Source organism: Ranitomeya imitator, chromosome 3 (assembly GCF_032444005.1).
Source record: "Ranitomeya imitator isolate aRanImi1 chromosome 3, aRanImi1.pri, whole genome shotgun sequence".
Classification (NCBI taxonomy): Eukaryota; Metazoa; Chordata; class Amphibia; order Anura; family Dendrobatidae; genus Ranitomeya; species Ranitomeya imitator.
This window is the reverse complement of record NC_091284.1, coordinates 543,239,606-543,254,972: the sequence shown is the minus strand read 5'-3', so window position 1 is coordinate 543,254,972 and position 15,367 is coordinate 543,239,606. Positions and strand designations below refer to the sequence as shown.

General features: G+C 42.1%; 2 protein-coding genes across 5 annotated transcripts in view; one reads left to right on the top strand and one right to left on the bottom strand.

The window, feature by feature from the left end:
- The window catches only part of PPP2R3B (protein phosphatase 2 regulatory subunit B''beta), a 106,344-nt gene extending 96,476 nt beyond the window's left edge, over positions 1–9,868 (top strand). For 2 of the 3 annotated variants that reach the window (XM_069757870.1, XM_069757872.1), the window contains 7 exons: positions 3,614–3,767; positions 5,450–5,498; positions 6,135–6,224; positions 6,311–6,486; positions 8,237–8,355; positions 8,450–8,556; positions 8,931–9,868. In XM_069757870.1, the coding sequence (XP_069613971.1) occupies positions 3,614–3,767; positions 5,450–5,498; positions 6,135–6,224; positions 6,311–6,486; positions 8,237–8,355; positions 8,450–8,556; positions 8,931–9,081 (846 nt within the window). In that variant the 3' untranslated portion in view covers positions 9,082–9,868. Of the gene's footprint in view, positions 1–3,613; positions 3,768–5,449; positions 5,499–6,134; positions 6,225–6,310; positions 6,487–8,236; positions 8,356–8,449; positions 8,695–8,930 lie in introns of those variants that run through there. The other variant, XM_069757871.1, reaches the window with a different exon arrangement.
- Positions 9,869–11,605: 1,737 nt separating this feature from the next.
- LOC138670479 (cohesin subunit SA-2-like) overlaps positions 11,606–15,367 on the bottom strand; it is a 164,072-nt gene continuing 160,310 nt past the window's right edge. Inside the window, exons 32-33 of one of the 2 annotated variants that reach the window (XM_069757868.1) lie at positions 14,685–14,775; positions 11,606–14,605 (exon numbers count right to left, since the gene is read on the bottom strand). In XM_069757868.1, the coding sequence (XP_069613969.1) occupies positions 14,552–14,605; positions 14,685–14,775 (145 nt within the window). In that variant the 3' untranslated portion in view covers positions 11,606–14,551. The remainder of the gene's footprint in view (positions 14,606–14,684; positions 14,776–15,367) is intronic. The other variant, XM_069757869.1, reaches the window with a different exon arrangement.

Sequence of the window (15,367 nt, the reverse complement as noted above, 5' to 3'; positions counted from 1 at the left end):
TTCCAACCTGTTCTTAGTTCCCAAAAAGGATGGATCGGTAAGGCCCATTCTGGACCTGAAACGTTTAAACAGGTTTGTCAACATTCATCGTTTTCGAATGGAGTCTCTTCGCTCGGTCATTGCGTCAATGGAAAAAGGAGAGTTCTTTGCTTCAATAGATATTCAAGATGCATATCTCCACATTCCCATATTTCCTGCGCATCAAAGATTCCTACGTTTTGCTGTAGGCAATCTGCATTTTCAGTTCACACCCTTACCTTTCAGGCTAGCCACCGCTCCAAGAGTGTTCACAAAGGTCATGGCGGCTGTTGTGTCCATCCTGAATTCTCAGGGCATACTCCTTTTACCTTACTTAGACGATCTCCTCATCAAGGGGCTGTCTTTTCGGGCCTGCGAGGAAAACGTTAGCATTACTCTAGACACGTTCTCGTCTAGGGTGGCTGGTAAACCGAGAAAAATCGTCACTCGTACCATCCCGGAGAATTTATTTTTTAGGGATGTTTTTCAACACCTTACAAGGCTTGACAATCCTACCTCGGGACAAGGTCCTGAAACTTCGGCAAGAGGTGAAGACCCTTCGCCGGCCTGTCTATCACACAATTCGGTTTTGCATGAGGGTCTTAGGGAGAATGGTGACGACAATAGAAGCAGTGTCTTTTGCCCAGCTCCATCTTCGCCCTCTCCAGCCTACTCTGTTATCAGCGTGGGACAGGAATCCATTCTCTCTCAACCCCAGGTGCCGTCTATCTTTCCAGGTCAGACAGGATCTCTCATGGTGGTCAACGAGTACATCTCTTCAACAGGGGAAACCTTTTCCCCCAGTCCATTGGCTGGTGGTCACGACAGACGCCAGCCTTCTAGGTTGGGGAGTGGTATTTTACCGCCACACAGCCCAGGGACGCTGGTCCTCACAGGAGTCAACCCTCCCGATCAATCTGTTGGAGATTCGGGCAATTCGGATGGCATTGCAGCATTTAAATAATCTCCTGGCAGGCCGCCCTGTCCGGATTCAATCAGACAATGCTACAGCGGTGGCATACATAAATCATCAAGGGGGTACCTGCAGCAGGGTGGCCATGCATGAGGTAAAACAGGTCCTCTGCTGGGCTGAGAGGAATCACTCGGTGATTTTGGCAGTCCACATCCCGGGCGAGAAAAACTGGGCTGCGGATTTTCTCAGTTGACAGGGTCTTGCGTCCGGGGAATGGTCTCTACATCCTGAAGTATTTCTGCAGCTATGTCAACTCTGGGGGACCCCGGATGTAGACCTGATGGCTTCCGGGAGGAATGCCAAAGTACCCAGGTTTGTCGCCCGATATCGAGATCCAAAGGCTATTGCTGTGGCCACGTTAGTTTTACCTTGAGGCTAGTTTCATCTCCCATATCTGTTTCCCCCTCTAGCACTGCTCCCGAAGGTAATCAGAAAGGTCAAGGCAGAAGGAGTTCCAGCTATCCTGGTCGCTCCAGATTGGCCTCGTCGGTCATGGTACGCAGACCTAGTGCAGCTGCTGGCCGGAACTCCGTGGCGGCCTCCGGAACGCCCGGATCTACTTTTGCAGGGCCCTATCTACCACCAGAACTTAGGGGCCCTGTGTTTAACGGCCTGGCCATTGAATCTTGGATCCTAACACAGGCTGGGTTTTCCCAAGAGGTAGCCACTACCATGATTAGCGCCCGGAAATCCGTCTCTGCACGTAGTTATCATCACACCTGGAAGGTTTTCCTTTCATGGTGCAGAGGGCGTAGGCTCCCTCCACTACGTTTGTCCATCCCAAACATTCTTGCGTTTCTCCATATCGGCCTGGATTCAGGGCTTGCACCGAGTACATACGAAGACAGATATCAGCCTTGTCGGTACTTTTTCAGCGCAGGATCGCTATTAATCTACAGGTGAAAACTTTCCTACATGGAGTAGCTCATAAGGTTCCTCCTTACAGAACCCCCCTGGATGCTTGGGACCTTAATCTGGTCTTAAGTGCCTTGCAGGAAGTTCCTTTTGAACCCCTTCAGGACGTCTCTTTAACTCACCTTTCCTGGAAGGTTGTATTCTTGGTGGCCGTTACTTCAATTAGACGGGTATCGGAGCTGGCTGCTCTATCCTTTCGGGCTCCTTTTCTGCGGTTCCATCAGGATAAAGTGGTGCTCAGACCAGCACCTTCCTTTTTACCAAAGGTGGGTTTCTTGGTTCCACATTAACGAGGACATTGTCTTGCCGTTTTTCTGGAAAAAGCTCTCCATACGTTAGACCTAGTGAGCGCTGAGAAGGTACGTGTCTCAGACAGCACCTTTTCGGCAGACTGATGCGCTGTTTGTCCTCCCTGAGGGTCGCTGGAAGGGTCTTGCGGCCTCGAGATCAACCTTGGCCAGGTGGATACGATTGGCTATTCAGGAGGCCTACCGTGTCAAGGGAGTAGCTGTTCCGGTCGGAATCAAAGCACATTCCACTCGGGCAGTGGGGACTTCCTGGGCGCTTCGGCACCAGGCTTCAGCAGAACAGGTTTGCAAGGCCGCAACCTGGTCTAGTTTGCATACCTTTTCCAAACACTATAATGTCCATACTCCGATTTAAACATTCCAAAAATTCCTGTGAAACACCTGAAGGGTTAATAAACTTCTTGAATGTGGTTTTGAGCACCCTGAGAGGTGCAGTTTTCTGCAGATGCAAGTCTGGGTAGAAGGATTCTTCAGCAGCGGTAGCGCACTTCCAGTCGGCAGATGCCTGGATGTTATACCGGTGAGTTAATTCCCCACCCAGGGACTGCTTTAGGACATCCCACAGTCCTGTGTCCCCCAATGAGGCAAAGGAGAAATAGGGATTTTTGTGTTACTCACCGTAAATGCTTTTCTCTGAGACGCTCATTGGGGGACACAGCTCCCTCCCTGTTAGCCAGATGGCTCTTTTCTTTGTTTCATTTTTCTTCTGACTTGTTCAGTGGGGTTATTTCTAGACATGTTGTTTTCTGTATTAATGCTGATGTGTTTCCTTTTCTCTCCTACTGCTTTTGCACCAAACTGGATTCGCCTGTGGCCGGTGTTAAGGTGTATACTGCGGAGGAGGAGCTAAACATTTTTTGTTTACTTAGTGTCAGCCTCCTGGCTGCAGTAGCATACACCCTCAGTCCTGTGTCCCCCATTGAGTGTCTTGGAGAAAAGGATTTTACGGTAACACAAAAATCCCTATTTCCTTCTTAATTTGGATGCTTACGGAACACAGCAGCTGCGTCATTCTTATAGCGGCCATAGCTGGGTACTGCAGATCTGCCCCCTATTCAGATGTATAGGAGTACGTCTCTGGTACTCAGCCGCAGCCACTTTGGTTTTGACGGAGCGTCTGTGTTCCAGCACCTTCTCAGAACATTTGGATAGAGCCAGTAACAGCTGATTAGCAGGGGTGCTGGATATCTCAAGGATAGGCCATCAATTAAAAAAAAAAAAAGTTGCCAACTCCTTTTTAGTGACCCCCCCCCCCCCCCCTCCTTTTTTTATTGGTTAGGTGTCCTATACGTCTTTTGTTTTGTCGTTAATGGGTTTTGTGTGACCCGCCAGCCCAAGGGGGAGTTCGTGCCGGACAATCATAAAAGCACTGACGGTCATTCACTCCTTGTGTTTTCAGCATGTGACGCTGCTGGAGGAGGAAGATATCAACCAGTCAACAGACTATTTTTCATATGAACACTTCTATGTCATCTACTGCAAGTTCTGGGAGCTGGACACTGACCACGACTTGTACATTGATGAGCAGGACCTATCCAAGCACAACGACCATGGTACAAATAATCCCTTTTCTCTTTTTATAAATAATACTTCTTAATATGAGAGAGAGATTATTGAAGTGTTTCATATTGCTTAGGCCAATTTCACACTTGTGTTTGGCTGGTCTGCGTATGGATGCATACATCCTCCCTTAAGCTCCGCCTACTTCCGCATAGCTATCGGGCGGGCACGTCAAAACGCTGCATGCGGACGCATCCGCTTACAACGTATGTCCCTGCGTACCCAATGTTAAAGATAGGTACGCAGGATGCATGCGGAAGTAGGCGGAGCTAAAGGGAGGATGTACGCAGACCAGTCAAACGCAAGTGTGAAACCAGCTTTTAACAGGAAAAATTAAGGATTTTCAGGCACCTTTCTGCAGAGTAAAAAGGGGGGATAAATCTTACGATCTTACTACATTCTTTTCAGTTGTATTCAGAACCTCACTGACCTTCAATAAGGTGGCTTAGGCCGCTTTAACACTTCCGTCTTTTTCCGTCACAATGCGACGTTTTGTGAAAAACGGAGCCAGCAAATGTTTCTGCTGGATCTGGTTTTTTCTCATAGACTTGTATTAGCGACGAATTGTGATGGATGGCCATCCGTTTCATCTGTCATAAAATCGCTGTCTGGGCAGAGACAACGCACAGAGGAACGTTTTTTGTGCACGTCGGAAAATCGTGCAGCAACGGATCCTGCGCCGTCCGTCATTGGTCATAATGGAAGCCTATGGATGCAGGATCCGTCACTGTGTGTCAAAAGCAGGAATTCAGCGACTGGTTCAGTCTTTTGAAACTGAGCATGTGTGGAAGAATTTCCAGTCAGGGAAATGCGCTCTCTCTTTTTACTATTGATGCTGCCTATGCAGCATCAATAGTAAAAAGATATAATGTTAAAAATAATAAAAAATCTTGATATTCTCGCCTTCCGGCGTCCCCCCGCATCATTCCGGATCCTCGCGATGCTTCCGTTCCCAATAATGCATTGCGAGAATGACCTGTGATGATGTAGCGGTCTCGCAAGGCATTACTGGGAACGGGAGCGTCAGGAAGGCTGCGGGGGACGCCGGAAGGTGAGAATATCAAGATTTTTTTTTTTTAATAATTTTTAACATATCTTTATTACTATTGAAGCTACATAGGAAGCATCAATAGTAAAAAGCTGGTCACACTTGTCAAACACTATGTTTGACAAGTGTGACCAACCTGTCAATTAGTTTTCCAAGCGATGCTACAGATTGCTTGGAAAACACTACGGATCTGTCAAAAAAACGGAACCATTGCATCCGTTTTTTTACAATCTCCACAGGATCCGTCTTTTCAACATTATGACGGATTGTGACTGATTGTAAAAAAACAAGTGTGAAACAGGCCTTAGTGGTCAGCTTTGCAACACAGAGCTACAGAGTTCAAATCCCACCAAGGACTTCTACAAAGAGTTTGTATGTTTTCCCTGTGTTTTTTTTTTTTTTTTTTGTTTCCTCGGGGTTCTCTGGTTTCCTCCCACACTCCAAAGACACACTGATAAGGAATCTAGATTGTGAGCCCCAGTGGGGACAGCGATGATAAAGTGCTGCGGAATATGATAGAGCTATGTAAGTAAAATAAATAAAAGCAAAATGTTGTAATTTCCTCTAGATTTCATTACAAAAAAACATTCTGTTGCACTAATCTTTTTTTTATTTTTTTTTCCACAGCCATATCAAGTAGAATTATTGAAAGAATATTTTCTGGAGCAGTCACTCGGTGAGTGTCTTAATCCTTTTGTTGAAGTCCTTTTGGCACCCAGTCGGGATGTGCAGGTGTGGAGCAGTCTATCTACTCCATACAGGACTGTGACCCCAATTTGGACACTGATATCGTTAAAACCCCCTGGTTAGCATGGTAAAAAAAGTTTTTTAAAGCTCTGCATTAGAGCATTTTCAGCACTTCCCGATAATAAGGCTGCCAGACGCCCAACGAACAAGTAAAATACTCGTTTGTTAGGCGAAATGGTTTTTAGATTTCCACTTTCCTGAATGTGGGCACATAGCCTTAAGCTTCATTAAAAATCATTGTTCTCCGTAGTCCTGTGCAATCAGGATATGTGCTGCTGAGATCTTGCTGCTCTGAGCACAGACTGATAATGTTGTTCCTAGGTCACGCCCCTTTCCAGTGAACACACGCCCTTTCTTAAAGAACCTGATCTGTATCTATTTTATATTGAAATGTCTGTTCTGTGGCTGAAATCCCCTTATTCCACCTCCTATGTGGTCTCTCAATATGCACTCTATTGCATTTTAAATTGAGGTACATGGTTTATCTTTACATTTCACAATATCTGCAGTTGGATCATTCTCCTGTGGTAACAATGACGAATTTCTGTTTTATTCCTTCTCCTAGTAGTCGAAAAGTACCAAAAGAAGGAAAGATTAGCTATGCAGACTTTGTGTGGTTTCTCTTATCCGAAGAAGACAAGAAAACACAGACCAGGTGAATCCCAGCATAAGTTTTCTTGACGCAGAGAGATTGTTCTTGGACTTACTGATTTTATTTAATAATAATCTATAATCCTTCAGCATAGAGTACTGGTTCCGCTGTATGGACCTTGATGGAGACGGAGTGTTATCGATGTATGAGCTGGAGTACTTCTATGAAGAACAATGCCAGAAGATGGAGAGCATGGCCATTGAGCCCTTACCATTTGAAGACTGTCTGTGCCAAATACTGGATCTTGTGAAACCTCAGTGTGATGGTGTGTGGCAAGCTGAAGTCATTTCACTTGTGATGTGTTGTCAATTTATTAAAGTCAACACGATGTTTTGTTACATTTGGCACACCTTTAGGCTATGTTCATACATTGAATTTTTGCTGGGTTTTTTATCTTTTTTTTTTATTCAAATTTTTCAACTATATTTCACAGTATCAGCAAAGTCTGATATTTCCAAAATCTCCTGAACACACCTTTAGTTTTCTTTTCTGACTGTTTTGTCAAATAGCTTGGTTTCTGCAAAATGTGCAGCATGTCACTTCTTTCAGCGTCTTTTTTCTTAGCGTTTTTTGCCCATTGTAGTACCAAAATGCAGCAAAACCAGAACCCATGTTTTTTGCAGTATTTTGGTGCCAAAACCAGATGAAGTTGAATCAGATTTTTCTTTTTGCACTAAACTTTATCAGCATGCACAAGAAACAAATGTATCCTGACAAAAGCGCAATAAAAATCAGCAGCAGAAATTAAGCAGTACCTACTTTTCATAACTGCTTAAACATGGCATAAAAAAAACCTGCAGCAGAAATTGCAACATGTGAACATAGCCTTAAGGTACCTTCACACATAACGATATCGTTAACGATATCGTTGCTTTTTGTGACGTAGCAACGATATCGTTGAGGAAATCGTTGTGTGACAGCGACCAACGATCAGGGAGATCGTTGGTCGCTGAACAAAGTCCAGAACTTTATTTCGTCGCTGGATCTCCCGCTGACATCGCTGGATCGGCGTGTGTGACACCGATCCAGCGATGTCTTCACTGGTAACCAGGGTAAACATCGGGTTACTAAGCGCAGGGCCACGCTTAGTAACCCGATGTTTACCCTGGTTACCAGCGTAAAAGTAAAAAAAAAAAAAAACACTACATACTTACCTACCGCTGTCTGTCCCCGGCGCTGTGCTCTGCACTCCTCCTGTACTGGCTGTGAGCGTCGGTCAGCCGGAAAGCAGAGCGGTGACGTCACCGCTCTGCTTTCCGGCCGCTGTGCTCACAGCCAGTACAGGAGGAGTGCAGAGAAGCTGAGCGCCGGGGACAGACAGCGGTAGGTAAGTATGTAGTGTTTTTTTTTTTTTTTTTTTACTTTTACGCTGGTAACCAGGGTAAACATCGGGTTACTAAGCGCCGCCCTGCGCTTAGTAACCCGATGTTTACCCTGGTTACCGGCATCGTTGGTCGCTGGAGAGCTGTCTGTGTGACAGCTCTCCAGCGACCAAACAGGGACGCTGCAGCGATCTGGATCGTTGTCGGTATCGCTGCAGCGTCGCTTAATGTGAAAGGGCCTTTAGCTGTAACACTCCGGTGCAGATTTTTATCTTCAGTCTTACACCACCCTATCTATAATGGAGTGACAATTGTGACTCTTTAGAAAGTCTCAATTCATTAATCTGACTCCAGTCTATTTGCAGAGTTCAAAAGTGGCAAGAACAGTGTGAAATTACAAGGTGCAAATTTTTGCTCAATCTGCAGATAACAAAATTTGAGACTTCTGAGAAATGTTGTTTTTGTTCCAGTTTTCTCGTGTATGATTTACAAGTGCTAAAATACAAGTTATGACCTTTTTTTCAATAATAAAGGGATTTATGCAATGCTCCTGCAGTTGATCTTCATGATGTACATTCTTCTGGAGCTAGCATCTGACATTTTCGTCACGGGATTTTTGTTTTTATGCCAGTATAGTAATGTTTGTGCAAGTTTGATGTTTGATCCTTCTGATGACGTCCTTTTTCTCCAAAGGTAAAATTACACTCCACGATTTGAAGAAAAGCAAACAAGCAAATCTGTTTTTTGATACTTTTCTAAATCTTGACAAATATTTGGATCATGAACAAAAGGATCCATTTTCTGTAATGCGGGTAAGTGAAGAATGATTTGTATCCGACAGGTTTGTGTAAGGTTTTGGTAAGTGATTCAGACACACTCCGTTCAATGACTTTCATTCTCTTGTAGGTTGGGGAAAATGAAGGACAAGAACTTTCAGACTGGGAAAAATACGCTGCTGAAGAATATGCTATCTTAGTAGCTGAAGAGGCTGCCTCAGAACAGTGGAATGATGGGTAGGAAGAAAAAAATGTTCATGGATTGTGGACAATGTGTAGTGTTTTATGGCTTCATCAATTCCTATTATTAGGATAACGGCGATTTCACCTAGTATAGCATTACCGGCTCTATTAGTTCCACTTACAATTAAGGCCTAAGAGCACAAATACATTACTCTTTGTGCTAGGACAAGCTTTTTTTATCTTTTAAAAAGTGGTGACTGATAAATATTTAACTATTTGGGACAAATTTTAGAATTTAAATCCTAATATATTGGCAAGTTACTCTGAGCAGTGTTTCTTCTCCCTCAAAATACATACATTCCTATTCTCCATTGTAAGTTGGGTACGTTTTGTGTTGGGCCGGTGTTATCACTGTTTTTCTATGTCAGGTATGATGCAGAATTAAATTCTTTGGAGACTGATATAGTGAATGGCAAAAACCATGCAACGGATAAAAGACCTTTCTCGGATATGGCCTCTGAAGAGTCAAAAGTGGACATTAATGAGTATGAGTATGACTATGAAGATGACTTTGAATAAAGTGAACTGTAAAGAGAAGCTAGCAGCTGGCCTGCCATGTCTATTTGCTGTGGACAGCACTTTATATATGTAAAATGGAAGAACTGCAACAATCAGCCATGACTTAAGAAGAAACTATTTTTTTTTCTTTTATTTATTGCTAATACAATATTTATTTATGCTGATCACATTTATTTTGCTGTGCATTGTTGAGTCCTCCTTTTCAGTAGTGTGAGTGCCTTCAGATTTACATTGTGATATACCCATTTAAATTCAATGAGTAGAAAACTGGCAATATGTATGGTAACTAATATTCCACATGGAAGTTTGAGGGCAGCAACAGAGCTTATATATTTTTACGAAAACATCTTTACTCCTGAGATCTTCAGTCTTTGTTTTCAGTGACCTGAGGACTTTGTCTGCCCTTTTGGACAGAAGAGTGTTTTTATTTGTCATTATGTCCTAGTTGTGCCAGGGTATGCTGATCCTATGCTGAGCTGTTTGCTTAGACAGCATATACTATAGAACTTGTTCGCTTTGGTGTCGCTCTTGTCACATTCCATTTTGTAACAGGACCCATCAACGAAAGACTTTTGTTATCGTCTCCAGAAGAAAGAAAAGGGAGTAAAAAAAGCTATTTGGAAGAGTGCCTTTATATGTAAATATGTAAATTCCGGCATTTTTTTTTTCATTATTTTGATATTAAATTGGATAAAACTACTTATTTAAATCTTTGCTGTGTAGAGAAGTTGAAAGACCTTATGAATTTATATATTGTATTTTCAAATAAACTATATTTTGCACACGGTTGTAAAGTGTTAGATGAAAGTTTGTGTGTATCATATGTCGATTGGCTGGCATTACAGTGGGTGCCTGTGTCATCTCAAGTCATTGGAAGCATTTTCTGTGACCTTCCTTGGGTTACATTATGGACTCTCGTAACTGAGGTTGTGTGTAAAGAAGTTGGCCTATCCTTTATGGTGACCCTTTTCCCATATTATGGTCCATTTAAATTACTTGGTATGTGGCAATAAACAGATCCGTTACTTGTTTATGGGTGGTCGTTTTAATAGCCTGTTCACACAGGCGAGCCGGGCATCAAGTGTGCACTGAGGGTCAGTAATTGATCGCTGGCTGCACAGAGGCTGTCATTGTTCTTAGCAGCGCAGGTTCTGATTATACAGAGCAATGTGCTGCCAAAGACCATTCTTTTGAACAGTCAAAAACATTTGTTTTGCTCATCTGTTTGGTGATCGGCAGCCAGTTTAGACTGCTTGTTCACAAGAGGGCAAGTCACTTGGGTGTTTACGCCAGAATTCTGGTGTAAAATACCTTGAGTATACAGTTTTATGCAACTCTGAAGTTTCACATAAATCTTGGTCCCCAGTGGCTTTTAAAGAGTCTTGTTAGTACAGAATGACCAAAGTCATGCCACTCTGTGTCCCAGCGGAGCCAATCATTTAAGTACACCTTCACACCTGCTTGTTTTCCCTCAATCTCCACCCCACCTCCTTTCTTTGACAGCTCTAGCTCCATAGAGCCAGAGAAGGGTGGAGATAAATGGAAACCCAAGCATGTGGGAAGGTGTAAAGGATCCCTTCCCCCATGATGCACGGAGCGCCTGTACTTGAACAGTCATCCTGTGCTGACAGTTAATTTTAAGACTTGTGTGCGCAACACCAGTCTTAAGGAATCAGCCACTTAGACTTAAATATCTGACTTTTATACAAACTGCTGTATCTAGAGCAGCACCCCGTAAGCATCACTGAACTTTCAGTCTTCTGTCACGGGTATGGATTTGTCTTTGCTAGTCCTTGTAATATTATTTTAGACTCTGCAGTCCAGTCCCCAAGAGCAAGAACTCTTCTCACTCCGCTAAGATTGGTTTTGCTGTGATACATATTTATGTAAATATGAATGTAAACCTTTTACTCAAACTTTCCAATTGTGAACGGTCTAAACCTAATACTGCGCAGTAACGGGGACACATTAGGCTGAATGAAAACATACGTTTAATAAAAAATATCCATTCACAGAATTAAAAACTTCAGTACAAAATGGTCCCATCTTGATGAAAAACTATTAAGTATTATAGTTGATCTGAGAAATATACATATTTTATTTAGAAATACAAAATGTAACTATAAGTGCTTCACACAATTCTAGGTCCAGTGGTCTCATTGTTCACCATGTGGCCGGAAGCTCTTGGAGCTGGGAAAGAAATGCTGTTTATGTAGTTATCAGTAAAGGATCTTCAATGGTGTAGCCGTCCTGGTAATGCAGTCAATATTCACTAATGCTGGGTTAAGGCTTTCTTGAATCATTAGTAATTTTTTATTTTTTTTTTAATATATCAAAGATGAACCACCGCTGTGGTCGTGTGGATGGTTTCACTGTTCACTGCGAGGATTCTCGCGATAGGGTCATTCCATGTCAAGCGAACCAATGATTTTTACCTCTATATTTTTAATTCTTTTGAGATTTTTGTTATTTAGTAATAGTGTGTCAGAGAATGCAAAATGTGAAGAGAAAAAATTCTAGAAAGTTTTTTTTTTTTTTTTTTTTTTTTTTAATTGATTTTCAAAGTTTGGAAATTTCTCCTCATAACTCAGGCTAGAAAAAAGATAAACAAAATAAACACCATTTCTACTCAGAACTGTACAGGCTTTCACCAGATATGTCACAAGAGTGTCTTTGGTAATATTTTACCTATGCAAACGCAAAATTTTAAAATGCAAAATTTAAAAAAAAATAAAACTTAGTCTCAATTCGAAAATCTCTAATTCAGATCTGTTCAGCCTGTGGTCTAACAGTGTGGGGTCCATATTTACAAAATAATCCATAATTTTTAGATATTACTGTTATTTTATTATGTTACAGAGTATTAGAAGCAGGAGAGGACAGAGGAGAAAGCTTGATTAGGGCTGAGAATGAGCAGGGGTAGACAGTGAATGCAGAGCAGATGACCGGCCGGCAGCTCGGGCCTCCAGAGGCCATAGTCACACCAAATCTTACCACCCAGGTAACTCCTCAAATGGAGGGAGAAAAATATTCTTAACATCCAGTTCATGTATTGTACGAACCAGGACTAAGAAGCGGAGGAGAATTTGTGAAAACATCGGTTACAGGAAGCAGAACCCATCACAGGGACTCGGCAATATCACACTGTAATTCCATGTAGTAAAACAGAAATAAAAACAAGGATTATTTCATTCAGCAAAGACAGTGAAGTAAGCGGCACAAGATTGGCAATGGATGACAGAACTGGTGACTATGATTGGTGCGGGTGGCGGCTACTGTACTCTCCAAAGATTGTGAAAATGAAGACGTAGAAGTGACCTTTTTGCACCTTCTGGTCCAGCGCCGTCCTTTGCGTATCCAAGAAAACCAGACATTGTAAAAGTTACAAAAATCAGATATTAACTCGGGTAGAGCCGAACACCATGACAGGCCGCACATACTCTGACACAGAAGGAAACAGCCATTGCTAGTAAGCGCTTATGGACCAGATTACATTTCACCCACTAGAAGGGACACATTGATGATAAAAGGCCAGTGTAAAAACCTACTATTGTTTGATTAGTTCATATTTTATAGAACAAGGATTTAACTACTGTACTATTCTTCTTAGACACTTCATAAATTACATGTTTAGTGATATAATAAAAAAAAATGTTACAAGTATATATAGGTCGTAAAAATATTGGTTCTTTTAATCTTGTTTTTAACATATAATTAGGACGAGACTGTATTTGGAAAATCACACTTGAGGATATGATCACCTTTTTTTTCTTCTGGCTTGTTCAATGAATTCAGGTTGAAAATGCTGAACAAGTTGTGTTATGATGATTAAGAAGTATTTATTCTGGCACGTCCGTATTTGTTTTTTTTGTGTTTCTTTATTGTTGAATATAAATGTTGAATTCAATAAGTTGTAATTTGAAAAGAAAAAAGGAAGAAACTCAAACATAAAATCAGATGATTCAAGGCTTTAAAAAAAAAAAATACAAATTTGATAGGTCCCAAGTTGAATCTCTGTACAAATATAAACAAGAACACAAGTAAAAGGCTACGTTCAGACTAGCGTTGTGCTAGTGTGCGTCGCGTTAGCGTCGGGCGACGCACGCGTCATGCGCCCCTATGTTTAACATGGGGGACGCATGCGTTTTTGCTTGTTGCGTTTTGCGACACGTGCGTCTTTTTTGCCGCTAGCGTCGGACCAAGAAAACGCAACAAGTTGCATTTTTCTTGCGTCCGATTTTCGGCAAAAAACGACGCACGCGTCGCAAAACGCAGCGTTTTTGCGTGCGTTTTGCCGCGTTTTTCGGTGCGTTGTGCCGCTGACGCAGCGGCGCACAACGCTAGTCTGAACGTAGCCTTACACACATGCATGTTTTCACAATTTTAAAACATACGCTATTTTCACAATTGCTCATCAAAATTTTGAATTTGATTTCTCCAAAACAAAATATAAAGTCTTGTGACATATCAAATGAAAGCCGGTACCGTTCTGAGAAAAATGATGCCTCTCCCAACTCTTTATCTCCATTCTAGCCCGATATATGATAAAAAAAAAATGTAAAGCCATACCAGACCAAAATCCGCGATTTTTCAAAACTTACATTTTTACAGATTTCTAAAGAAAAAAATTGAAAACTTTTAATTTCTAATTAACTAAAGTTGTACTTCATAAAAACAAAACAAAAAAAAATAATCTAAAGTGAGGTAAAAAAAAATATTCATACTGTATTTGGAACACTTGATATGGAAAGACCCGATATGCATTATCCCAACCAGAACCTGTTTAGTGTGTGCGGTTTAACATATTCCTGGTAACTGCAGTGCTAGGGCCAGCAGCTACTTGCTCTTTGAGCACACGCATGCAGTTTTTTCTTTTTTTTTTATTACTGAATGCTGCCAAGACTAGCCCCATATCTCCTGTGATGTCAATACCGTAGCCCCCATGTCTCGTATGATGTATGTACTGCCTCCCTGGTATCTATGTGATGTGTATATACAACAGTCTGTCTTCTTTGTGATGTATGCATCAGTCTGGGTCTCCTCTGTGATGCATACTGCTGGAGTTCAATAAATGTGACGTGAGCAGTGATGAATTTCCCAATGTGAGGAGATCCGCAGTGTCATATACATCTGTGTTTTGTACAACTTACTGCTGTGAGTTCTTTACAAAACTTATCTGCGCTTCAGAATTACACAAATCTGGAAAAGCAATTCCGAGTAGCATCATCACTATCACCTTTTGGTTATTTTAATGATCGCAGTCTTCAAAGTGAAATATCCTACACCAGGAATGTTCTTTTAATGCAAATAGAGGAACCGTGTTTGCCCTGTTGGTCATCAGAACCGTTTCTAGCAAAGCACAGGCATGTGCCAATCGAGACTTCATTACAGAATCCTGTGCCGAAACATTCCTGTGATGTATAGCTGGATTCAGGGGGCAGTATTAGCAGAAGTGGGAACACGTCCATCATTAGGTAGAGTCGTCTATATTCATATCATTTCCTTCCATTTTCATTTTGGAAACCTGTAGTGAACATAATAAATCATGATGCATGGAACAGAAAATAAATTTGTAAAGAAACTGGAATAATGTAACTCAGTACCTGGTCTGTTTCTATTTCGTCAACATCAACATCTTCATTGTTTTCATCCATGAGCATCTTTTGTGATTTCAGGTTAATAGATATTAGATCACTAGACAAAGGAAACCGTTTTATTATTTTTCTAATTGTACTTGGCATTACTTTTTTTTTTTTTATATAATCCTCCGTGCACTGTTCTTTTTCACTTAGGCTGTGTGCACACATTCAGGATTTTTCGCGTTTTTCTATCGCCTCTCATTGGGGGACACAGGAACCATGGGTGTATGCTGCTGCCACTAGGAGGCTGACACTATACAAATAAAAAAGTTATCTCCTCCTCTGCAGTGTACACCCCACTGACTGGCATTATGCACTTCAGTTTAGCTTAGTGTCAGTAGGAGGTGGACACGGGTCTTTCATTAGACCCTTATCTACCTCAATGTGCGTCGTTTCCTTACAGGTTTTCTGGAGGGATACAGGGTGAAGTCACACCTGTAGTCCCACTATGTGGATTATGAGTATGGCGTGTACTGCCACCCCGTATCCTCATAGATCCGACAGCAGGATCATGATCCTAGCACACAAGCGTGCTTAGAAGTTCGGTCCTTGCTTCGTCCCCCACCCACTCGCCCACCAGAGCCTGTCGCTTGGAGGAGATGAGGACGTCCACCATCTGCTCCATGGACGTCTGACACCTTTCTCTA